At 44.6% G+C, this 27,500-nt stretch overlaps 1 protein-coding gene across 1 annotated transcript in view; it reads right to left on the bottom strand.

The window, feature by feature from the left end:
• The window catches only part of LOC117736315 (spermatid perinuclear RNA-binding protein-like), a 34,118-nt gene extending 9,169 nt beyond the window's left edge, over nucleotides 1-24,949 (bottom strand). The window contains exons 1-9 of the mRNA XM_034541566.1: nucleotides 24,749-24,949; nucleotides 12,358-12,442; nucleotides 7,222-7,442; nucleotides 6,254-6,419; nucleotides 5,068-5,196; nucleotides 3,957-4,064; nucleotides 3,359-3,454; nucleotides 3,145-3,256; nucleotides 1,163-1,260 (exon numbers count right to left, since the gene is read on the bottom strand). Of these exons, the coding sequence (XP_034397457.1) occupies nucleotides 1,163-1,260; nucleotides 3,145-3,256; nucleotides 3,359-3,454; nucleotides 3,957-4,064; nucleotides 5,068-5,196; nucleotides 6,254-6,419; nucleotides 7,222-7,442; nucleotides 12,358-12,360 (933 nt within the window). The 5' untranslated portion in view covers nucleotides 12,361-12,442; nucleotides 24,749-24,949. The remainder of the gene's footprint in view (nucleotides 1-1,162; nucleotides 1,261-3,144; nucleotides 3,257-3,358; nucleotides 3,455-3,956; nucleotides 4,065-5,067; nucleotides 5,197-6,253; nucleotides 6,420-7,221; nucleotides 7,443-12,357; nucleotides 12,443-24,748) is intronic.
• Nucleotides 24,950-27,500: the final 2,551 nt, after the last annotated feature.

Genomic DNA, 27,500 nt, shown 5'->3' with positions numbered 1-27,500 from the left:
CGAGTTTTCACCACTTGAGGAACGTCATGCGACGGACTTCCTGTGGGATCCGGCTAAAGCCTGGGCAGCTGTGTGATGAACACACTCCTGTGTTCCTGGACAGATACTGTCACAACGTGCCCTGGAGCAAGGCATCAAACCTCCTAACAGCTGTTTGCTGAATAGTTTATCTTTTGCCGAAGTACATTTTTATTTTTATTATATTCTACATGTTTCAATGTTCAAGAAGAAGAAAAACATTCTTCAGGAAGAATCATTTTCTCTCTCTTCTATACAACCAGTCGCCCCCTGGTGGTCAGGAGAGAGAACGCAGCTTTAACACATGAAGCATAGACTTCTATACAACCAGAGGAGTCGCCCCCTGGTGGTCAGGAGAGAGAACGCAGCTTTAACACATGAAGCATAGACTTCTATACAACCAGAGGAGTCGCCCCCTGGTGGTCAGGAGAGAGAATGCAGCTTTAACACATGAAGCGTAGACTTCTATACAACCAGAGGAGTCACCCCCTGGTGGTCAGGAGAGAGAATGCAGCTTTAACACATGAAGCGTAGACTTCTATACAACCAGAGGAGTCTCCCCCTGGTGGTCAGGAGAGAGAATGCAGCTTTAACACATGAAGCGTAGACTTCTATACAACCAGAGGAGTCGCCCCCTGGTTGTCAGGAGAGAGAATGCAGCTTTAACACATGAAGCGTAGACTTCTATACAACCAGAGGAGTCGCCCCCTGGTGGTCAGTAGAGAGAATGCAGCTTTAACACATGAAGCATAGACTTCTATACAACCAGAGGAGTCGCCCCCTGGTTGTCAGGAGAGATAATGCAGCTTTAACACATGAAGCATAGACTTCTATACAACCAGAGGAGTCGCCCCCTGGTGGTCAGGAGAGAGAATGCAGCTTTAACACATGAAGCATAAACTTCTATACAACCAGAGGAGTCGCCCCCTGGTGGTCAGGAGAGAGAATGCAGCTTTAACACATGAAGCGTAAACTTCTATACAACCCCTCAAGGCATCAACACATCCACAAACCAATGAGGTGACGTCGCTCCTCACGTCTCCTACTACGACGTGAGGAGAGCAGGTGAGGAAAGGAAGCGAGGATGTACAAACAAAGGCTCCCTGACGGCAGCAGAAGGGGCTGATGGGTAAAGAAGACCGACCTGCGCGCTGTTTGTGATGTCGCTGGCCTGCTGGGCGCCGAGGTCGGACAGGACGTCGGTGGGTTCCCTCTCGCAGGGGTCGTGAACTCCTGGACCTCCTGGACAACAAGACAACCACAACAAGTAAACAACCCACAACAGGTTCTGGCTTAGACCAAAGACACACACACACACACAGAGCAATGATTGACACACTGCCTGCTGAGTGTGCACTCTGAGTGCAGCAGCAGCTCATCAATGATTCAGAGCGTCCAGGGAACGAGCTGCTGCTCCGACGTCGAGGGAAACCCAATCAAGTCATCACAGAGAGACAGAGAGATTGTCTAGGGTCTTTATTTCTCATTCAAATCAGTTATACAGCTCTTCAAATCCTTACAACAAAACTAAATCATGCAACACAAAACAAACAAAACCAAAGAAGATATTAATAAAGAAAAAAGCACAAGTCAGAAGTTCAGAACCAGAGCATCTCCTCTGACTGAACACAGGACGTCCTTCAGAGCCCAAAACTTCACAAAGAGTTCTGTGTTGTTTGTGAGTCTGTAGAAACCAAACTCCACCCTGAGCCGAGCAGTCAGGAGTCCCGTCAGCATCAAACTTGCGTCTTCTGACCCTTTACCCAACACACAGTTTTTCCTCGTTTTCCAAATTGCCAGTTTGGCCCGTCCCGAAAGGAAGTTCATGTGTCTGTACACGTTTTTATTTTTCTGAGTAATTTGGACCATAAATAAATAGACAGAAAGAAAACGTTTCTCCTAAGCCCTGAAACCACGCCTGCAGGCGGCTGAAGAGTCTCACCAGTCTGGAGCACTCTACAAACAGATGGTGGATGGTTTCTGTCTGAGAGCAGAAAGGACAGCCGTCCCCTGCGCCAGGATCGAGGTGCACCAGATACTTTTTCGTAGCTATGGCCCCATGTACAATCCTCCACTGGAGTCTCCTGTCCGTTTGTCTACAGGGGGTTTGTACAGGGACCGCCAACTGCCCCGTGGGGAGGATCCCCTGCCAAAAAACTCGGCCCACCTCGACACCCTGCTCCTCTGGGCTGCTCCTCCGGGCTGCTCCTCTGGGCTGCTCCTCCTCCGGTGCACACAGTACCCCACTCGACACCGACACATACACTGATCTCACACTCACTACGAGACACACGGGAAAAAACTCCGAACATGACGCTCTCCGCTCCCAACCTCCAACCTCACGCTCAGAGAGAGAGAGAGAGAGAGAGAGAGAGAGGAACAATTGAATGTTTCACTATATGAAATGTGAGTAATAGTTAAATTACTCTCGGGAGCCCCGAAGGAACCTGCAGCCTAATGAATGCACCGTGACGCCGCACTGCATCATGGGAGGCCGGGTCGTGGATCTGTAGGACTTCCTGTGTTAGAAGCTTCTGCTCCATTTATATGATAAGCGTCTTTTTGTCATTTCATTTGTGAGTTCTGAGAGCCTGATAACGGCTCACGTAATGATTTGGGAGATTAAACCAGCTGAATGTATCAAACAGGGTGAAATATACGCCCCGACAATCACGTTGAGAAGAAGGCCTCAAAACAACCTCTTTATTCTACTTTCAAAGCTTATTCCAGCTTATTCCAGCGGTCTACTTCTAACCAGATTGGATCTCAAAGAGATCCAATCTGGTTAGAAGTAGACCGCTGGACCAGAACCCACAGTCCTCCTGGTTCACTCAGTCATTCTGTCAGAGCCTTTGATGAGCAACCTGACAGACGAAGACCAGGGCACAGCGTGTTTGTACTTTTGCTTCTCGACTATAATTTAATATTGTGGTGGGGTATTTAATTTGAGTTATTTGACCTCATTCTAGTTGAACTTCAGTTCACTAAACCACATCATGTGGTAGTTCTGCTGGACCTCCTCCAGTGTGGACTAACTGGTTTCCATCAGCACCCTGGATCTGGGCCCGAGACCTCCTCCGGAGTCCAAACAGCTTGTGTCTAATGATAAGCTCCGCCCCCACTGACCTGGCAGCAGGACCCCCGAGGCGATGCACTCCATGACGCGCCGCAGGGCCTCCCCCGGACCCAGCGGGCGGTTGCAGGTGGCCACGGCCTTCTCACAGATCAGCTCCAGAGGCTGCAGAGGACGGACAGAAGGAGGGACATGAACCGGTTCTGGTCCCCTTGGGGACGCAAACCTGTCGGCACGCGTGCGCTGCCTCGGCGGCCCGAGCCCTACCCGTCCCGTGAGGGGCCGCCACCCGGACACCCGGCTGCACACGTCCCTGAAGATCCTCAAGACCACCACGCAGGACTTGAGATCTGTGACTCTGGCCTGAAGGGGAGAGACGGAGAGGCGGAGCTTAGTGACATCACACTCAGTTACCATCATGTTTTATTGTGTTTAGAGGACCACTTCATTCATATTTGTGTATTCATTACATGAATATAAAGTAATGAAAAGCTTTGTTTCAAACGGTCTGCGTCACCATGACTACTGTATTGCCTAAGTATTAAAGGCATTATAAAGAAAAGAAAGGTTGAATATTTTGGCTGCGAGGTTATGAAATTATAAATTATAAAAAATATAAATTATTGATCAATAATAAAACGTGTTGTATCATTAATACTTAACTCACAGCAAAACATACAAAGTCAAATATAACAAAAGAACCACAACATCGTATAATCAGGGTTAAAATAAGATAAAACACGTGCGCACTATTATAATTGAATGTGTTACTAATTCTCACAAGCTGAATATTCTGGGATGTTTGTGAGGGAAAGATGGTGAATTTGGTTTAATCTCCCTGAAGATTAACACCAGCTGTTCTCACCTGGAACCATTTGGCGTGTCGGAGCGCCGCCAACGCCGCCCGGCACTGCTTCCTGTCCAGGACGTCCTCCTCCTCTTCCTCCTTCTCCTCCTCCTCTTCCTTCTTCTTCTCCTCCTTCTCTTCCTTCTCTTCCTCCTCCTGCCGCTCTTTGTCCTCGTCCTGACGGCCCTCCTCTGGAGAGATGGACAGGATGAGAAAGGACACACACACACACACACACATACACAAGCACGCACACAAGCACGCATGCACACACACACACACACACACAACATTGGTACCCATGCACACACACACACACACACACAAGCACGCATTCACACACACACACACACACACACACAAGCACGCACACACACGCACACACACACACACACACACACACACAAGCACACGCACACACACACGCAGATTCATTGTTTCAGCATTTAATGAATGACTTCCTGTCTTTCTACATTCATCTCCTGCTTCAGTTCAAAAGCTTCTCTTATAGTTATTACTTATGACTCCAGAGGAGGGGTACCACATGGCAGAGAGCAGAGGCCAGAAACAGGAAGTCCTCAGAAGGAAACGCCCCTCAGCTGGAGGAACGTGTGCCAGAATACGTCTGGTAATAAAATGTGTTATAACTACACTAGTAATTGCGATGTTTATAACACATAACCCTGCAAATGTGTGTTTTTCCATAGACATATTATATAATATTATATATCAAAATAATAGTTATAATAGAAAGGATTTGGAACTTTGACGAGATGCTGAATACCTTTTTTCTGCAAAGACATTCTTCCCTGTTACCGGGCGGATTACTGCCAGAAAATTTCCTTTTTTTTGCTTTTTATTTAAAAAAAGTTCATTTCAAGTTGTCTTGGAGCTGCTTCAGAGAAGAAGATATTCTAAATATAACGTTCACTTCCACTGATATGGATTCCAACCCCTCCACATGACCCAGATCCATATCATCTTCTCCGGACCTCCTCTCCGTGTTTGCTCTCTCTCGTGGAGTCAAAAGGGCTTTGGTTCCCTCTGCTGTCAGACCAGAGGTCACATAAAGAAGCGTCCTCCCGGACAGGAAGCACAGAGAGGGGGAGGAGTCAGTACCTTGCTCTGCGTGCTCCTCCCTCATGGTTAAGGAGGAGAGGGTGATCTTCAGCCTCAGTCGGGGCTCCTTGGTGCTGCAGACCCGGATGGCGGCCTCGAGGACGCACGGCTGCACCTCGTATTTGTCCTCCGTCATCGTCTGCAACGAGTCGTCAGATGAATACACAGAACGGACACGCTGACACGAGGACGACCTTTGAAAGGTGTCTCAGAGGTCAGAGGTCGAGGTGTGAAGATGTTCTGAGCTTCAAACGTCTCAAGGAGACACAACAGCTACAGACGAATCAAGGGAAGGACACTTCAAACCATCTCCTCTCGTCTCCTACCGGTTTAAAGCGATGCTTTCATCCGGTTTGAGGAGAAAGAAAATGATTTATGTGATGTCATCGTTATTCTGGGGAACGTTTGCTCCCATCTGGCCGGCGATGATTAAAACTTGTTTACCGCTGTCACACAAACTGCTCAGAGGAGGCGTTCATCTTGTTTTTTATTATGATTGGGGAGGGTTGCAATATCAATAAAACAATATGTGTGTGTGTGTGTACCGTGGGTTTCTGTTGGACATGTAATAACATAATAGAAGGTAATAATGACCGCTCGTCATAATGATCTTTTAATAAGGAGCCGAGGAGATTACAGTGTTATACCGTAAAACACACCAATGTGGCTCAATGTGTCGAGAGCTGGTGGATCACGTTGTGACTCTAGTTCATGTTTACAAGGATTATTAAAATATGAAATACTGTGAGTCAAAAAGCTCTTATTGCACTAAATGCTTTGAAGGTATTTTTACGATATTATAACTTAATATTATATCAGTGTTTTTCTACCGATTCTGTCCGAACATCTATATATATATATATATGTATATATATATATACATATATATATATATATATATATATATATACACAAATACATATATACTGTATATATATATATATATATATATATATACATATATACTGTATGTATATATATATATACAAATGTTCAGACAGAATCGGTATATATATAATAATAATATATATATAATAATAATATAATAATAAATAAATAATAATAATATAATAATAAATAATAAATAATAATAATATATATATTATTATTATTATTTATTATTATATTATTACCCCCCTCAAGGTCCTGGACACCTGCACAGCTGGAGGCGGGGCTGGAGGCGGGGCCGAACGTACCTGGATCTGCAGCGGCAGGTTGGTGCTGACGGTGTCCAGCAGCAGCTTGGTGGGTTTCTCTCTGCACATCAGCACCAGGTCCAGGTCCAGGTCCCCTTTGATCAGCAGGCCTTTGGCCAATGGGCCGACCCGCGTCACGCCGCACAGCGCCGGCGTCCTGTCGGGCCTGAGGGGCGGAGCCACAAACACGCAGACAGACAGTTTCTACCTGATGTTTACTGTAATATATAAATATATAAAGAGCTGCTCTCTGGAAACAAAACCATCAGGACTAGAAGCAGAGAACTAGAACTCGTCTCTAGTGACGCAGAATAACGCAGTTATCACACACATTAACTTAACACAACATTTATATGAGTGTCCACAAGTGTTACAAATGTAGGAAAAAAAGAGGCTCAACGTGATAGAAATATTAAAAATGTTTACAACCTCTATTTACAGCCTCTCCTCTCTCCTTTCCTCCCTCCTCTCTCCTCTCTCCTCTCTCCTTTCCTCCCTCCTCCCTCCTCTCTCCTCTCTCCTATACCGTATGTTCCTGTGTGTGGATGTTTAAGGCGACGTTCCAAGTGAGGAGAGTTTATGACTGTTTGCTTGTTTAATCGTCGACTCATCACATGAAGATTTACAGCCAGCTCCGTCTGATGAGGGGAATGTTCTGGCACTGAAAAACCAAACGCTCACTGGAGCCAGCGATAAATTCACCGTTTATCAGCCAGAATCTGTAAAAAGGTGAGATTTGTATCCTTCCGACGGCCCTTGAACGCGCTTATGTCAGAAAAAGAACCCAAACTTGAGGCTAGAATTGTGATATTTCCTCAACAACCTTTTATTCTACGTGTCTCATTTAAAATCACGCCCCAAGTAAACCATTTACTTTTACCAGATTGTGTAAAAACATTAAATTCTGAAACGATGACGCCATGATGGATTCATCTGAGGCCAACAGTCATGTGACCACAAATCAGAGCGGGGCGTACTTCGTCTCAGCAGCGTCTTCCTCCCCCTTATCGCCGGAGGTCTTCCCCGAGGATCCGCGGAGGCCGTCCATCCAATCGGAGACCTTCTTGAGGGCTCCCTCCACGGTGGACACCAGCGTCTGGACGGCCTCCAGCTCCTCCGGCTCCGGGTAGATGCTGGCGTGCTTGGCCATGACGTGGCGGTCGTCGTTCGCAAATGATCGGAACGACCTCTGGAATCACACAGAGGAATGAAACCTGTGACCTTTACAACGCGTGACCTTTGGCCATGAATCAGCATGAATGTCTCCTTCAATCAAAACAAGTAGTTCTCTGTAATATCAAACAAGTTAGCAGGTATTCATATCTGCCTTTTTAATAACAAGTCAACAACAGTTTGGGGCCAAACGAAGAGGCTCCAGAAGAATAAAACCTAAAAGCACATCCTGGTTCTTTCAATCCAGAGAACGACCCTTCTCCTTCTTTTGTCTCTAAAGGTTTGGAGGACATTTTACACACATTTTGTTTTCAACGTCCACAAAATGTTCATCCAACGCAACAAAAAAACACATAGGAAGAAAGGAAAGTGCACGAATATCACTGAATGAAATTGAGTGGCTTCAAAGCTCGAATGCTTTTGGACTTTCCTGAAACACCAGTCAACTTTATTTAACACTGAATAATAAAATAAAGAGAATGTGTCGCAGTAATAATCCGCTTGTTGGAAGAATAATGAGACAATAAGAAGCTTCTGACGGTGTAAATTAACACTTTCATGACAAACTACGGCATCAAGCAATGAGTTTGCCACTGAATCACTAATCAGGCCATGAATGTGGTTATTAAACGGCTCATTATGTTCCTATTGAGCTATGTGTCTGCTACATACATGAATTAGTAAAGTGGATTTCAAACATCTGCTGAGGAGCAGCATGAACACTTTACTGCGTTTTAAGCTTCAACCGCTCTGGTTTTGCAACTGGTTTATTTTTGTCATTGAGGCGACGGGAAAAAACGGTGTTTTCATACGTTAACGTGCGAAAACCTACGTGTAATCTTTCCAGTGTTTTCCTGAATACGTCTAGCGAGTAAGTGAGCAGAGCGACCGGGTTAAGGTCGCGGCGTAGATTCAAATATGTACGTTTGTTACGCAATACATGTATTTGTAATGTGACGTCCAGGTCGCTCTTTAACCTGCAGTCGCCCCCTGGTGGTCAGTAGAGAGAATGCAAGTTTAAAGTGTTCACTTTTCATGTAAGTAGGGTAAATCCCTCCACATGCTTTATGTCTAAATGTGAACACATTATTCAGCTGTTTGAAAGCTCGACGATTCTGAACTATTGGGAAACTGGTTTGATGGATCGTTACGTCGTTATCGTCGTTGTTATTCGTTGTTATTATTGTTATCATCACGTGGGACACGGGATCATCGTCGTTATCATCGTCGTTATCATCGTCGTTATCATCGTCGTTATCATCGTCGTTATCATCGTCATCATCGTTATTGTTGTCGTTATCATCGTTATTGTTGTCGTCGTCATCATCGTTATTGTTGTCGATATCATCGTTATCATCGTTATTGTTGTCGTTATCATCGTTATCGTCGTCGTCGTCATCATCGTTATTGTTGTCGTTATCATCGTTATCATCGTCATCATCGTCATCATCGTTATTGTTGTCCTTATCATCGTTATTGTTGTCGTTAACAACGTTATCGTCATCATCGTTATCGTTATTGTTGTCGTTATCATCGTTATCGTCGTCGTTGTCATCATCGTTATTGTTGTCGTTATCATCGTTATCATCGTCATCATCGTTATTGTTGTCGTTATCATCGTCGTTATCATCGTTATTGTTGTCGTAATCATCGTTATCATCATTATTGTTATCGTTATCATCGTCATCATCGTTATTGTTGTCGTTATCATCGTTATCGTTGTCGTCATCATCGTCATTGTTGTCATTAACATCGTTATTATCATAGTCTTCATCGTTATTGTTGTCGTTAACATCGTTATCGTCGTCGTTATCATCGTCATCATCGTTATTGTTGTCGTTATCATCGTCATCATCGTTATTGTTGTCGTTATCATCGATATCGTTGTCGGCATCATCATCATCATTGTTATTGTTGTCGTTAACATCGTTATCGTCATCATCGTTATTGTTGTCGTTATCATCGTTATTGTTGTCGTTATCATCGTTATCGTCGTTGTTATCATCGTCATCATCGTCATCATTGTTATTATTGTCGTTATCATCGTAATCGTCGTCGTCATCATCGTTATTGTTGTCGTTAACATCATTATCGTCGTTGTTATCATCGTCATCGTCATCATCGTTATTGTTGTCGTTAACATCGTTATCGTTGTCGGCATCATTGTTATTGTTGTCGTTAACATCGTTATCGTCATCATCGTTATTGTTGTCGTTATCGTCGTTGTTATCGTCATCATCGTTATTGTTGTCGTTAACATCGTTATTGTCGTCATCATCGTTACTGTTATCGTTATCATCGTCGTCGTCATCATCGTTATTGTTGTCGTTATCATCGTTGTTATCATCGTCATCATCATCATTATTGTTGTCGTTATCATCGTCATCATCGTTATCGTCGTTGTTATCATCGTTATCGTCGTTGTTATCATCGTCATCATCGTTATTGTTGTCGTTATCATCGTTATCGTTGTTGTTATCGTCGTCATCGTTATTGTTGTTGTTATCATCGTAATCGTCGTCGTTATTATCGTTATTGTTGTCGTTAACATCGTAATCGTCGTCGTTATTGTTGTCATCATCGTTATTGTTGTTGTTAACATCGTTATCGGCGTTGTTATCATCGTTATTGTTGTCGTTAACATCGTTATCGTCATCATCGTTATTGTTGTCGTTTTCGTCGTTGTTATCATCGTAATCGTCGTCGTTATTATAGTTATTGTTTTTGTTATCATCGTTATTGTTGTCGTTATCATCGTTATCGGCGTTGTTATCATCGTTATTGTTGTCGTTAACATCGTTATCGTCATCATCGTTATTGTTGTCGTTATCGTCGTTGTTATCATCGTTTTCGTCGTTGTTATCATCGTAATCGTCGTCGTTATTATAGTTATTGTTTTTGATATCATCGTTTTCGTCGTTGTTATCATCGTAATCGTCGTCGTTATTATAGTTATTGTTTTTGTTATCATCGTTATTGTTGTCGTTATCATCGTTATCGTCGTTGTTATCATTGTAATCGTCGTCGTTATCATAGTTATTGTTGTCGTTATCATCGTTATTGTTGTCGTTATGATCGTTATTGTTGTCGTTAACATCGTTATCATCATCATCGTTATAGTTGTCGTTAACATCGTTACCGTGGTTATCATCGTCATCATCGTTATTGTTGTCGTCATCATCGTTATTGCTGTTTAACTGCAGAGAAACTGATCCAACATTTTGTTGACAGTCAACTCACAGGAGGAAGCAGCCCCCCCCCCCCCCCCTCAGTCAGGTGCAAAAGGCAGGGGCTTGTTCTTTGGGTTTCATCCAGGCTGCCCGATGACAGCGAACACCTGAAGCGACCTGTGCTGCTGCCAATCTCTGCGTGGCCTAGATACAGCCGGTGTTCCTCGACATTAACATTGATGACATGGATCCCCGTCTCCGGGAGGGAGAGAGGGGAAGCAAAGAAAGGAAGAACGGGCCGCGGCGCTAAACTAGCCGAGCATCAAACGCAGCTTTCAATCCAAGGTCAAACTGCTCCCCCCATCTTCCTCTTGCTCTTCCTCCCCTAACCCGCAGCGTGTAAGCACACCCTCATTACGGTTATTTATGATGGCGCTTTAATAATTCATGGCCATGAGTCTCGGGGAGGAGGTGGAGGGTGGGGGGGTTGCTGGTTGTTGGAGTTGCGAGGGACATTTGTCGTGACCTCGCTAATCTCTGGCCGAACTATCACCGGGGGCAACAAGCACGACACAACAAAATGTACATTCAGAACATTAACCAGATCCAAATGAAAGATTAACGCCTCCACGCCCCGACACTCATTCTGGATCCTCGTTCCTTTAATCTGTTACCTACAAGACAGCTGGGGGGGGGGGGGAAGGGGGGGGATAACGACATTCACAGCTTCTTTAATTAATCGTCGGCGGATGCCATTTACTTAAATCTGACGCATACATCTGAAGTAATTCCTCTTTTTTCTCTCCCAGGAGGACGACATCTGACACACACACACACACTTCAGCGGTGTGATTAATGATTAATCTCCACCTGTGTGCATAAGAATAACATACATCATGATATAAAGAACTGTAGATATATAAATACAAGGTAGATGGTCACCGGTGTTTTATTGATACTTTAGGAGAACTAAATACTTTAACACAGAAGAAGAAAAGCTCTCAATCGAGACTCATTTCACACAGAGACTAAAGACCGACTTGATGAAACTACGCTCCTCGTTTCATGAATGCTGCGGGAGGGTTGTTCCTCTTCGTGTTCTCCACCTTGAAATCAGAACCCCCCCCCCCCCCCCCCCCCCCCCCCACACTCGGAGTCTCACCTTCAGGTCGACACTCATCGCACATGAACACTAAACACCTTTATTCTCCCGGCGGCCGTGGTTTCACCATTAAAAACACTTTAAAAGGTAAATGGACGCACACTCAAAGCACGTCCACACCACAGGCAGCTTAAGGTTGTTGGAGGCAGTCAAACTCACGTGTCAGCCTCACAGAAGCTCTTTGACTTTATTTACAAGACGTTCAACTCCACTCTGGCTGGTTTCATGTAGTCTCAGGTGTGTTTGGTCCAATCCAACCAATCAGATTCCCCTTAAATAAAGGTTGTTTTCCAAACACAATTCACGCCAACAAACGTGAATTGAAGCAGAACATTCCTTCAGATAGGAACGTGGTTCTGTATACATGATCACATCCACCTGTTGTTTCCAATTAGTTTAGACAGTTGGACTCATTGGACATGAACTGATTTTTAGGTTGAAACACAATGAATACACATTTAAATAAAACAATAAGCCTGTATTATTTGATCTGACAGTCTAAATTAAGTCAAACTACATTTAGGTTGGTACCTTCTTGGGACCCAGTTTTGGTGAATACCTCCAGCAGCAGCAGTGGTTAGAAACACACAGTAGCTCACCATGTCCAGGCAGTGGGGGGTCGTGGGGGTCTAGGTGAGGACCAGGGTCCCGGGACTCCAGCTCTTCATGCAGTCAGACGTCTCACTGTCGTAGGAAAGTAAAAAGAAAAACTTCAACCGGAAGAACAGAGTTGTTTTTATGTCTTATATTTCATAGAACTAACCAACAATACTTTCCCCCGTAGACTTACATTGTGAGAAAGAAGTCTTTAATTCAACTTCCAATTACAAACAATCACCCAATTAGTTCTTTTGTGACCTTGACCGCGGGTTTCATTGATGGGAGCTGGAACAAACACAAGCGTTCTGAACAGAGATGTCATGAAGGAATACAAGGCTGCTGGCTCCTCCCCCAAACAGCAGAACTTCAAAGAGCTTATGACTGCTCAATAATGGAGGACGTTGCTACGTGTGAGAGACCGGAGAAGGCAACACATGAATGCTAACGAGCTCCACTCCGACTCAGTGTGAGTGTGTGTGTGCGTGTTGTCTGTGTGGTGTGTGTGACGATGCATCACCCTCTTCACACCTTTAGTCTCTGATGAGGAGATGGGACTTAATTGACTGTTGACGACTACGGAGGTGGAGGAGGAGGAAGGTGATGCGGTGGCAGATTGAGGGCGACATGTCGTAAGCCACCTTCACACATGCACTGTGACTCTGAGTAATATATTTAAATTGATATGGATACATTTTAAATCAGCTGTGTGTAAGAAGAGAAACATCTGAATCATTTGGTCCGGACGTTAAAACGGTCCGTTAGCAGGAAGGAAAAGGAGGCAGAGCCATTGATAACGGTCACGAGGCCCAGTTGTTTATGACAAAATAACAAACTGGCTTACGGGACGAGCATTCAAACTTAGGACCTAAAACCTGCATTCTCTCTGCTGACCACCAGGGGGCGACTCCTCTGGTTGTATAGAAAAAGAGCTTTCTGGTGGACTTTGACTTTGTTTTAGTTTTTTTAATCGTCTGTCAGATTTATGTACAGCGTGACGTTCAGGTGGGATTAAAAAGCAACCAAACAGGAACAAAGGACATAAAGGCAGAAGCACCGTCTGCAGGAGCTACAGTACTAGTAATACCCCCCTACTGTACTCTTAATACCCCCTACAGTACTCGTAATACCCCCCTACAGTACTCTTAATACCCCCCCTACAGTACTCTTAATACCCCCTACAGTACTCGTAATACCCCCCTACTGTACTCTTAATACCCCCTACAGTACTCGTAATACCCCCCTACAGTACTCTTAATACCCCCTACAGTACTCGTAATACCCCCCCTACTGTACTCTTAATACCCCCTACAGTACTCGTAATACCCCCCTACAGTACTCTTAATACCCCCTACAGTACTAGTAATACCCCCCTACAGTACTCGTAATACCCCCCTACAGTACTCTTAATACCCCCCTACAGTACTCTTAATACCCCCATACAGTACTCTTAATACCCCCTACAGTACTCGTAATACCCCCCTACAGTACTCTTAATACCCCCTACTGTACTCTTAATACCCCCCTACAGTACTCGTAATACCCCCCTACAGTACTCTTAATACCCCCTACAGTACTAGTAATACCCCCCCTACAGTACTCGTAATACCCCCCTACAGTACTCTTAATACCCCCCTACAGTACTCTTAATACCCCCATACAGTACTCTTAATAACCCCCTACAGTACTCGTAATACCCCCCTACAGTACTCTTAATACCCCCCTACAGTACTCGTAATACCCCCCTACAGTACTCTTAATACCCCCTACAGTACCTCGTAATACCCCCCTACAGTACTCTTAATACCCCCTACAGTACTCGTAATACCCCCCTACAGTACTCTTAATACCCCCTTACAGTACTCGTAATACCCCCCTACAGTACTCGTAATACCCCCCTACAGTACTCTTAATACCCCCCATACAGTACTCTTAATACCCCCTACAGTACTCGTAATACCCCCCTACAGTACTCTTAATACCCCCCTACAGTACTCGTAATACCCCCCTACAGTACTCGTAATACCCCCCTACAGTACTCGTAATACCCCCCTACAGTACTCTTAATACCCCCATACAGTACTCTTAATACCCCCCTACAGTACTCTTAATACCCCCATACAGTACTCGTAATACCCCCCTACAGTACTCTTAATACCCCCATACAGTACTCTTAATACCCCCCTACAGTACTCTTAATACCCCCATACAGTACTCGTAATACCCCCATACAGTACTCTTAATACCCCCCTACAGTACTCTTAATACCCCCATACAGTACTCTTAATACCCCCCTACAGTACTCTTAATACCCCCCTACAGTACTCTTAATACCCCCCTACAGTACTCGTAATACTCCCCTACAGTACTCTTAATACCCCCCTACAGTACTCTTAATACCCCCCTACAGTACTCGTAATACCCCCATACAGTACTCGTAATACCCCCCTACAGTACTCTTAATACCCCCCTACAGTACTCTTAATACCCCCCTACAGTACTCTTAATACCCCCCCCCCATATTCTAATAAGCTCGTGCCCCCGAGGAGAGGAGGTGATTAAACAAAGATAATTAAGAATACAGCGATGACTTTTTAAGGGCGTTGACGGCCGCGCTGCAGAAGCAGCAGGATGGTGGGATGGTGACAATGTTGATTTAAAAAAACAAAAGAAAGTGAGTGAGAAGAAGGGATGACCCCCCCATAACCCCCCCCCCTTCTGTAAGTAAATATAGACTTTCTCACAACGTCGTGCTGACGTGTTTTACATGAATAAAGAAAAAGCCAATACAGGGAACAGAGGAAACACTTTGAACACATCCACTCCTCCTCTCTCCTCCCTCCTCCCTCCTCTCTCCTCCCTCCTCCCTCCTCTCTCCTCCCTCCTCCCTCCTCCCTCCTCTCTCCTCTCTCCTCCCTCCTCCCTCCTCTCTCCTCTCTCCTCCCTCCTCCCTCCTCCATCCTCCTCCGCTCTCCTCTCTCTCCTCCCTCCTGTCTCCTCCCTCCTCTCTCCTCTCTACTCCCTCCTCTCTCCTCCCTCCTCTCTCCTCTCTCCTCCCTCCTCCCTCCTCTCTCCTCCAACCTCCCTCCTCCCTCCTCCCTCCTCTCTCCTCTCTCCTCCCTCCTCCTCCTCCTCTCTCCTCCCTCCTCCCTCCTCCCTCCCTCCTCCCTCCTTCCTCCTCCCTCCTCTCTCCTCCCTCTCTCTCTCCTCCCTCCCCCCTCCTCACTCCTCTCTCCCCCCTCCTCTCCCCTCCCTCCTCTCCCTCCCTCCTCCCTCCTCCCTCCTCCCTCCTCTCTCCTCCAACCTCCCCTCCTCCCTCCGCCCTCCTCCCTACTCTCTCCTCCATCCTCCTCCGCTCTCCTCTCTCCTCCCTACTGTCTCCTCCCTCCTCTCTCCTCTCTACTCCCTCCTCTCTCCTCCCTCCTCTCTCCCTCCTCCTCTCTCTCCCTCTCCTCCCTCCTCTCTCCTCCATCCTCCCTCCTCCCTCCTCTCTCCTCCCTCCTCTCTCCTCTCTCCTCCCTCCTCCCTCCTCCCTCCTCTCTCCTCTCTCCTCCCTCCTGTCTCCTGTCTCCTCTCTCCTCTCTTCTCTCTCCTCCCTCCTCCCTCCTCCCTCCCTCCCTCCTCTCTCCTCCAACCTTTTTACATGAATAATAGAACAAATTAATATGTTTTACAGAACAACAAAACCTCATTTTTATATAGACTTCTATACAACCAGAGGAGTCGCCCCCCTGGTGGTCAGTAGAGAGAATGCAGCTTCAACACATGAAGCATAGACTTCTATACAACCAGAGGAGTCGCCCCCTGGTGGTCAGTAGAGAGAATGCAGCTTTAACACATGAAGCATAGACTTCTATACAACCAGAGGAGTCGCCCCCTGGTGGTCAGGAGAGAGAATGCAGCTTTAACACATGAGGCATAGACTTCTATACAACCAGAGGAGTCGCCCCCTGGTGGTCAGGAGAGAGAATGCAGCTTTAACACATGAAGCATAGACTTCTATACAACCAGAGGAGTCGCCCCCTGGTGGTCAGGAGGAGAAGAAGAGTGGAGGTCTGACGGAGCACACGAGGGAGTTCCACTAAAGTATGAATGATGCTTTCAGAGCGACCAACAGAAAGAAAAACTCTTCTTTGAGCCCAGAGGACCGGCTGGCTATCAGCTCATAACAGCGGGGTCAGAGGTCAGACTGCAGTCCACTCTGGACCACAAAACCCATCCACAGAAATAGCTCCTCCATCCTCAGGTACCCCCCTCCCCCCTTATGCCTCTCCCGTCCCCCAGCCTCCACTTCCAGGTGGTGAGATGAACCGTTGTTCCGCGGCCGTGTTTATTTAGGTCGTTTGCACCGCGGGGGAACTTTTTATGAGCCGGCTTTTATGTTCACACAAGTCTTCAGATAATAACACCCGGTGCGATCCCACAAGCTCGCACCGGGCAGAATGGGAAGTCAAATAAAAAAAACTCAACAGAAAGAAGGCCTTGTTCCCTCTTGCAAAAGCTATTGTGACGAGCATTTGATCCGACAACAAAAAGGCGCCGCAGACTTTCTGGTAATAATCAAAATCCTGTGGCACTCAGACACATTTCTCCACTCTGAAGCACTCCGGCGGCTCGGAGCTCCAAATCACAACAAATTGGTGGTTTTTGGTGAAATGTAAACGGGACGGCGGGGAGGAGAAGATGGTCTCTGACAGAATATCCCCATTACCTGAGGTCACTCGGCTTTTCTGCCTCAAATGGAGACACATTTTGGCAAATTACATTTTGCTGCCTCGACGGCCACAGTTGCATTGTGTGTGTGTGTGTGTGTGTGTGTGTGTGTGTGCGGAAATTAGGATTCACGATGTGTGTCACATTTCTGCAGAAGACCAAACTATTATTATTGTGTGCAGATGAGTCGTGTTGAAAAATAAAAACACTTCTGATTGGATTCAGTCCCCCGAAATAGGTGACGCTGTTACTTTACATTGATCCACTTGGTGATCACACATACATTAGTGTGTTGTACGAAGCCTCCTGGTCACATGACTTAGAATCAGCTGGATAAGTGAAGCGATTTTACGGTCATTTACCCATTTATGTAAATCTGTTACGAGGATTTAAACAGCGTTCACAGACGTCTCGCTTGCTGTTGTCTTCGTGATTATGTCCCAATGTTCGTTCATATTTGCAGCTCGAAGAAAACAACAAATAATAATAACAATCACGAGATGTGGACTGGTGCGATCACATGACCTGTGTTTTACTGGAAGGTCCCTGGGGGCTGAAGGTCTGAACCCGGCTCCACGTTGTGCGTTACGTTGTGTACATTTAATCCTGTTTCCTTCATTGAAGTGAAGACGTAGTGCAGTCTGGAGACGGCTCTCCGGTCCACTCGTACAATAAGAAGTGTTTCGGAACAGCTCGGCCCGAGACCACCTACGTCTCGTCAGACCGAGGGTCCTCTTTTGTTTTCCACCTGTGAGGTTGGTTGGATCCCAGAGTCCAGAGCTTGTTTAACATTAAATCTCACGACAAAACGGGATAAATTTCCCAAATAATACTAAATCCAAACTAAAGCCCTGAAGGACAAACAACTTAGTCAGTTTCAGAAGAGGCAGAGAAAAGCAGGAAGTACACGATGTGAGTTTGACAAACTCGTCGTGACCCGCTGACCTCGGCGAGCGCGTTCGGACTCCTCGCGGAGAAGGGAAACACGTTTTCAGTCGCTGTGATCTCCTCCGCTTACGAGGTTACACTTCCTCCGCTAGCGAGATCAAGGCGGGGCGAGATGCCGCCATCTTTGTTTGTCCGTGAATCCGAGCCCAGCTGCCGCGAGAGAGAAGGTCCGGTGTGGTGCACTGCGGCCGCCCATGAACAGATTGCCGTGCGGTACAATAAAGTAGATCTCACCCATCTCGTCAGTCGAAAACAACTTCTGTTTCCTGTGGAGACCAAACAAGGCTCCACACTCTCTACCCGACGTCTACAGTAAGTGTTTCTGGTGAAAGGTTCTGAGCTCGTCCAACAGAGAGCGTTTCGTGAGGAGCCTCGTGGAGACGGTGACCGCAAGCTTTTCTGAGCGGACATCTTGCCCGCTCACCTTCACGGGCTCTCGGAGGTAGAGGTTCGCTCGCTTGTAGAAGCCCAGCCTGAGCGACGCCCACACACCGAGGGCTCCAGCAAAACACAGGCTGCTTTCTTATGAAACAGCAGCTTTGCTGTGTGTGTGTGGTGTGTGTGTGGTGTGTGTGTTTGTTTTTGTGTTTGTTTTGTCCAGCGGAGGGTTAGGACCTCCATTAATGCATTAATGGATAAGCACAACATTCTCATCCCTGTCTGCTACTAAAAGCTGCAGCAGCGTGTGTGTGTGTGTGTGTGTGTGTGTGTGTCACATTCCCCAGGTTCCCCTCCAGCACCACTCAGGGTACCGTCTGCTCCCTCCCTCCCTAGTGCACCTCATATAGGGAAGACACACACACCTGACCCCCTGCAGCTGAGTCCAATTAGGCCTCTTCCCGGCACGTGTCCGCCTCAGCTCAGGATCTGGAATCAGAGTAGGGAATGGATTGGGAACCAGGACCAGGTTTCTCTGTGAAGCAGAAATTGATCATGTTATTCCAGTCCACTGTGACTACATGAATGTATGTTTTGTAGTTTCTGGTTCTGACATTGTGACTACATGAATGTTTGTTTTTTAGTTTCTGGTTCTGACATTGTGACTACATGAATGTTTGTTTTTTAGTTTCTGGCTCTGACATTGTGACTACATGAATGTATGTTTTTTAGTTTCTGGTTCTGACATTGTGACTACATGAATGTTTGTTTTTTAGTTTCTGGCTCTGACATTGTGACTACATGAATGTATGTTTTGTAGTTTCTGGTTCTGACATTGTGGCTACATGAATGTATGTTTTGTAGTTTCTGGTTCTGACATTGTGACTACATGAATGTATGTTTTGTAGTTTCTGGTTCTGACATTGTGACTACATGAATGTATGTTTTTTAGTTTCTGGCTCTGACATTGTGACTACATGAATGTATGTTTTGTAGTTTCTGGTTCTGACATTGTGGCTACATGAATGTATGTTTTGTAGTTTCTGGTTCTGACATTGTGACTACATGAATGTTTGTTTTTTAGTTTCTGGCTCTGACATTGTGACTACATGAATGTATGTTTTGTAGTTTCTGGTTCTGACATTGTGACTACATGAATGTATGTTTTGTAGTTTCTGGTTCTGACATTGTGGCTACATGAATGTATGTTTTGTAGTTTCTGCTTCTGACATTGTGACTACATGAATGTATGTTTTTAATGCCTTAGAACATTGTTAGAGGTAATGTGGAGTGAAAGTACTTAGAATTTGACGGTCGGAGGAGCATTTAAGTAGAAGCATGTGCTTCATAGCAATAATAACACGTGCACGGCTTTAATCTTATGCTCGTATTTGTATTCGCGGGTATGAAATGACGTTTGCAAAAACGTTTTAGTGAAGTTAATGGATGTTTATATAAAATATAAAATATTCAAAGCAGTCTGGTTCAAAGAATGTAGAGCTATGATATGATCCTGAACCAGGAGTTTATTCTTACATATTACTGGACACACGAGTAGAACATACATCAAATATTAATTAATGATGCAGTTTAACGTTAACCATCACAGAGTAAAGTTTGACTGACGATATCCAGTAGGTAATGTGATCAGGACATCCTGGATGTTTCTCTAGTCTCATGTGAGTTTGTAAACAAGCACAAGAATATAAAATAGATATTAGAGATGAATTATGAACTGTTAAGCACATTAGACTTAATTAACACTTAGAATGACTAGATGTTTTTAAAACTCTAAAAATAATATCTTTTATTTCCTTATCATTTTAAGTGTGTGTTTTTAAGAAGAAAAAACAGTATAAATGACAATAACAAAGTAAAAGTATAACGTTTCGTATTTTTGACGGTTTACAGGCTTCAGTAGAAGTCTGGATCTTTGTGGACCAGCTGTTAGAATCAAATAACAATATGGATCATCAATGATCGGTAATTGGTATGAGACGTTATAGTTTCATGACGCGCTGCTTGGCGAGCATCTGTTCTCTGATTGGACGCGTTCATTCTGCGTGTTGAATCGTCTGCTCGCCGTGGACAGATCGAACACGCTCAGCGGGAGCGATCGATCGGAGTTACCCTGATTGATCGTGTTCTACCTACGATTAGCGCCAGGTCTCCACTGATTGATGATTTCCACCTCTGAGGAAATCATCAATCAAGTCGTTAGCACACCGATACCCAACTATTGATTTGTCATTTGTTCTTAAATTCCAAAACGTCTTTCGACTCCCAGAGAAACGAGCTTCCTCTCCGTAGTTCATGTCGGCCGCTCGTCGCGTGATCAGAATCAGAAGAGCTGAAGCTCGCTGTGACGAAGACGTCTCCGAGCGCCACTCGCTGAACGAAGAGGTGTGGAGCTGCTCGCCGCCTCCTGCATGCAACCAATCAGAAGACACGGCGAGACGCCTGTGGAGTGTGTAAGCAGCAGCAGGTGTGTGTGTGTGTGTGTGTGTCGGCCAGGTAATGAAGACATCATGTGGCCGCGCACGGCGCTCAGAGAGAAGCTTCCAGAACGTTTAGGCTTCCTCCCATCAGCCACCACGTCTCTGTGTAACTGGAGGTTCATCTTCAGGGAGTAACTTCCACTATTTGGGTTGTTTCTGCTCTCACTGGTTACAAGTGCTTTGACATTTGTATCTTTTAGCTTGTACTTCGGCGTAATGTCTTAATGTCGCGGTAAAGGGGCACTGAAACGGCTTCATTCCTTTGTCTAATGGCTCTAATAACATACTCAACATTACTTTTCGTAGCCTGAGCGACCTCGGAGCACAGAGTTGAGAGTCGCCAAAGCCAAAGTGTAGACCGGTTACGGGGAAAGTAGTCGTACTTGATGTAAACGTCATAGAGTCAAAAAGCTACGGTATTCACACTGCTCCCATTCACATCATCCGGGCCGCGTCCTGAGAGTCATCACACTGGACTGGCTCACTGGACCAACAACACCTGAGCTGTCAAGTCCAGCTGCCAGAAAGATCCACTTTACTCAGAGGCTGCTTCTGTCTTTATGGACCAAACCAGTACCGACCATTACAGGGACAGGGACACCAATACCAACAGGAACTTTATTTGATACCCAGTCAAATGCCACCACCACAAATATGTTTATCAGACGGCATAAGAGTAATTATTAAATGAACTGTAGCTTAGCTGTACCACAGTTAGCTAATTGCTAATGGACATCTGTAGTCACTAGGCGGAAAACACACAAGACAATCATCTCTGTGGATTACAAGGCAGTGAATATTCACTGAATAACACCAACATGGAGGCAGCACAGCAGAGATGTCACAACGTTCAGACTCCATCGGGTGCATTCGTGTTGATTTAATGTAGAAGGTCTAGTGAGGCTGCAGCACTAATTCACACACACAGTTTCATATCAGAGTTCTGGATACTGGACATTTTGTTTGGCATCAAGCTACTGAACTCATACAGCAGCTTCCCTGTGCATTATGGGTTGTGAATGTTGTGAAAACACTTGATGGGGGGTCTATGTCACCCCGTCTGGATCAACACTAAACCCTCGCTGGTGGAGCTGAAGCCAACGTGGTTGTTCTCCTGAATCTGGGGGCAACAGGCTGCTATTCACCAACAGTGCTGCTTCCTGTCAGAACAGGAAGTGCAGCATGATATCGTCCAGATGAGCGCTGTATTGAAGAAGACTTGAAACTAGAGATTGAGACCATAAACTAATGTTTACAATGTTTACTGAGGGAATACATCAAGAGAGTGTATATTTTTATAACAAACAACATTTCAATGTACATTTTTCAATATGCGCTATAATAATAACTGGACTGACTGATTCAACTTACTAAGCTGATCAGACAAACATTATACTTTAATACTATACTCATACGAGTAGGGTGCACAGTCAGCACACAGCGAGTAAAGAAGACACGACCTGAGCTGCTGAAAGGACTAATAAATGCTCATTAATTATTAACGCAGAGCATTAGGACAGTAGGAACGCTCCTGCTGACTCGTAGAGCTCCACTCATCTATATGTTCGTATGAGGAATCCATCACGTGAGAGCGGTTTGCTGGTAGCGACTCACGCCTCCGACCTCTCCCTCAACTCTGAGCATGATGACGGGGTCCACGAGGGGCTTTCGGGGAGCGAGCGCCAGGGCTGGCAGGAAGAAGCCGGCTGGCAGCTTCCATGACGCAGACATCCAGAGCGCTGCAGGCGCATCAAAGGAGGAGGCCGTCCTCGGGGGACTCTCAGAGGACGAGGAGGTATAGAGTCACAGAGATGGCAGATCCCATTGCTCGTCTTCTGTCGTCATCCCGGCTCGCGAGCTGAGCTCTCCAGATTGTCGGGTGGAGGTGAAACAGGAGAAGATGGAGCTGACGGCTGCAGCTTCGTCTCTGCTCGGGTTTCACCGGTTCACCTCAACAGAGTAAACTATATGCTGATGAGGCTATCGCTGAATATTAAGATCAATCCATAATTAATGTCAACTACCAATGATGTGGACTGAATCTCCCTGCATGTTTGATGCATGGACGTGACACATCACAGTGTGTGCACCACGATGTGTGTGTTGGCTCAACATAAAGGCAGTCAGAGTATCTTCATGTGAGCACACACAACCGTCTAAAGATCATCATCAAAGACGCCATCGAAAACAAATATTGAATAAGTCTAAAGTATTATTCTACTAAACACAGTTTGAGCAGGTAAAACCAAAAGATATTCTATTTAAAAGTATATTAAAAAAACTGAAAGAAATCAATAAATGTTCAAAGTTGATAATTAAACAATTACCCAAGCTATTGAAGATTTATAATCCGATATATAAAATAATGCTCCGTAATTCAAAGTGTCTTTTTTGGGGTCAACAAAGAGTCAATAAATGTATTGTATTCCTTTCTAATTAGATAGTACTTATCGTTATGTTTTCTATATTGGCTAATGAACTATGGGGTTGGCATGGAGGCCACAATCTGGCCCACATGTATTCAACTCGTAAAAAAACCATCCAGAAATGTCCAAATAAATGTACTCGGTCATGTTAAGTTACAGCCGGAGGAGCTGTGGACGAACATCGGGCTCCGGTTACCGGTTATATTTACATTCCTCTGGGCTCAGAGGAGGCCAGCTCAGGGTCTCCTGGACCGGTGCTGACCACCAGGGGGCGACTCCTCTGGTTGTATAGAAGTCTATGCTTCATGTGTTAAAGCTGCATTCTCTCTCCTGACCACCAGGGGGCGACTCCTCTGGTTGTATAGAAGTCTATGCTTCATGTGTTAAAGCTGCATTCTCTCTCCTGACCACTAGGGGGCGACTCCTCTGGTTGTATAGAAGTCTATGCTTCATGTGTTAAAGCTGCATTCTCTCTCCTGACCACTAGGGGGCGACTCCTCTGGTTGTATAGAAGTCTATGCTTCATGTGTTAAAGCTGCATTCTCTCTCCTGACCACCAGGGGGTGACTCCTCTGGTTGTATAGAAGTATATATCATATGTTATTACGTATGAATGTGATCAATTCAATCAGTGCGCAGCATTATGAGGGTCTTAACCCAGTGTGCTGCTTCTGAATGAACACAGCAGGTGCACTTAAAGATAAAGACAATTCACTTAATAAAGCTTTTTTTTCTTCTTTTTTTAGGGGGGAGTTTTCCTGTTCTGATGTGAGGGGTCAAAGGTCAGAGGATGCCGTGTGTACAGATCATAAAGACCCCTTTTTTGTCTATTTGTGATTCGGGGCTATACAAAAAAAAATAATTCATACCATTTTAATTTAATTACAAATTAAAGACGATAAACTTAAATTGTTGTGTATCTGTAACAGAAACGTTCATGCCCTTTAAACGTTGAGAGGGTCGCGCGCAGGACGCAGGGCGAGCTCCACGCGCGGCGACCGTTGGTGGAGCTCGCTTTCCGTCCTGCGCGCGACCCTTGACCAACGGTCGCCCCACGCGCGTGGATCTCGCCCTCCGTCCTGCGCGCGACCCTTGACCAACGGTCGCCCCACGCGCGTGGATCTCGCCCTCCGTCCTGCGCGCGACCCTTGACCAACGGTCGGCCTTTAGGGGCCAACGGTCAGCGGTTGTCAACGGTGTCCGGTCACCAGATCTAACCGTCGTTGACAGAGAGAGAGAGAGGGGGCTTCATAGTCCATCATCCACACGTTAAACAGACAGTGAACGGAGGATGAAAGTTACGGAGCCGCTCTGGGACGCAGCAACACCGCAGCAGCACCACCGTTCACACCCCCCCCCTGCTCCCCCTCATACCCCCCTCTCTCTCTTCCTTCCGCACCGAACAACTGTCACCAAAAGCGGACACTTACCTTCACCTGGGCAGCCCGCTCACCACCGGGGAGGAGGAGACGGAGGAAGAAGGGAGCTCCGCGGAATAAGCCTCCAGACAAAAATAAAAACAATGCAGACTTCACGGGTTGTTTCTGTTCTTGGTTCCGTTGACGGAAGAAAAAGATAAAGTCCGGTTGTGGCGTCAGTTTGTATTCCGGACTCTCAACGTGGAGTGAAGCGGCGACAACAGCGGCAGCGAGCGGTCTCCAGGCTGCTGTCAGCGCGCGGTGGGGGGCGGAGGTTGCGGGGGGGGGGGGGGGGGGGGGGGGGGGGGGGAAGGTGCGGCCCTGCGCATGCGCGCACATACTGCTACTGCCGAAACAAAGATCGTCTCGCCAAGATGAAGGTAAGATTTTAGAGACAAGCCGACCTGAGGTCATGGCCTTTACACACACCTATACCTATACACGTATATGTATATACACACCTATATACACACTTATACCTATACACATATATGTATATACACACCTATATACACACTTATACCTATACACGTATATGTATATACACACCTATATACACACTTATACCTATACACGTATATGTATATACACACCTATATACACACTTATACCTATACACGTATATGTATACACACCTTTACACACACCTATACCTATACACGTATATGTATATACACACCTATATACACACTTATACCTATACACGTATATGTATATACACACCTATACACACACTTATACCTATACACGTATATGTATATACACACCTATATACACACTTATACCTATACACGTATATGTATATACACACCTATATACAACACCTATACCCTATACACGTATATGTATATACCACACCTATATACACACCCTATACACGGTATATGTATATACACACATATATACACACCTATATACACACTTATACCTATACACGTATATGTATATACACACCTATATACACACCTATACCTATACACGTATATGTATATACACACCTATATACACACTTATACACGTATATGTATATACACACATATATACACACCTATATACACACTTATACCTATACACGTATATGTATATACACACCTATATACACACCTATACACGTATATGTATATACACCACATATATACACACCTATATACACACCTATACCTATACACGTATATGTATATACACACATATATACATTTATATACCTATAGACCATATATGTATATATATACACATATATACACACATATATACACATACATATTTATACACACATATTTATATACATACACATAGATATTTATATATATATACACATATATATTTATGTATATATATATATATATATATATATATATATATATATATATAGCGATTGCATTTTGTTTATTTAATTGATTGGCTGTTTCCTAACTATTTTTTTTATTAATTCATTGTGATTTATTTAATTGATTAATTTATTTTAAATGCTAAAACAGACCATTTTTATGTAAAGTAAGTAGTAACAGCCTATCCACTAAATAAACAACAACTATTTGAGTTTGTCGACAACTAATCAGGCTGTTGTAATTGTTCCGTCAATAAAATGACAGAAAATGGTGGAAAAGAGTCCAAGTTGATAAAAAAGCTTAAAATAAAACAAATAAAGTATCATAATAAAAATATTCACATTTGAGAAGCCTTTACATAAAAAATACAAAAATGAGTTTGATCAATTAATTATCAAAAGATTAAGTTCTCAATTGACCAACTAATTGATTTCCTCTCCAAATTAATAATGTGCTTATTCCACACATATAAAGCCCCACAGGCCTCATTATTTAGCTGACATTTAGTAAACAAATACTAATGTAGTTCTATTCCTCATATATTGAGGTATTTAATTGGGTCTGCGGGGCTTTTTCATACAGAAAAGTATCGAGCGGTTGAAGGATTTCTGTGTTTTCCTGCACAACAAACACAACAGTGGACGGGAGTTCCCTGCAGATGTCTTTGATGTTGCTGTAAATAGACACAAAGATTATACCTTATGTCAGAATAAAAGCAGATTAATGGCCGATCCGTCTCTATTTTCACTCCGTATTCAAGCTGATTGAACTGTTCCATCTGCAGCCTCTAATTTAACCCCCGGCCGCCTGCACACGGTGCAAATAAACACCCCCAAACCTCCAGTTGGAAAGCATGACAATTATGGTGTGAATCACCGAGTTACAGAATCACAACGTGCAACAGACGACGGATTCAACTCTGAGAGCCACGTCATTTGCAAAGCTGCATTATTTTCCATACTTGGTGAATTTTTTTTTTTTGTGACGTATCGAATGAGACTTATTAGAGCAGCCTGATAATAAGGAGTTGCAGTAATCTAGTCTGGAAGTAACAAACGCGTGAACCATCTTTTCTGCATATTTTTGGGACAAGATGTGTCTGATTTTTAAAATGTTACGTAAATGAAAAAATGCAATCCTTGAGATTTGCTTCACGTGGAGTTAAAGGACAAGTCCCGGTCAAAGATAACTAGAGTTAAATAAAATTGGTCCAAGCACAGAACCTTGTGGAACTCCGTGATTAACGTTGGTGGTCATTGAGGCTTCATCGTTTACAAATACAAATTGAGATCGATCTGATAAATAGGATTTAAACCAACTTAGTGCGGTACCTGAAATGCCAATCGACTGATCCAGTCTCTGTAATAGGATGTCATGGTCAAATATACTAAATATATTAAGATTATGGTATATTTATTAAGAGGAGGATTTATTGT

Source organism: Cyclopterus lumpus, chromosome 9 (genome assembly GCF_009769545.1).
Source record: "Cyclopterus lumpus isolate fCycLum1 chromosome 9, fCycLum1.pri, whole genome shotgun sequence".
Lineage (NCBI taxonomy): Eukaryota > Metazoa > Chordata > Actinopteri > Perciformes > Cyclopteridae > Cyclopterus > Cyclopterus lumpus.
Note: the sequence above shows the minus strand (reverse complement) of the source record. Positions and strands in the feature narration are given on the sequence as shown.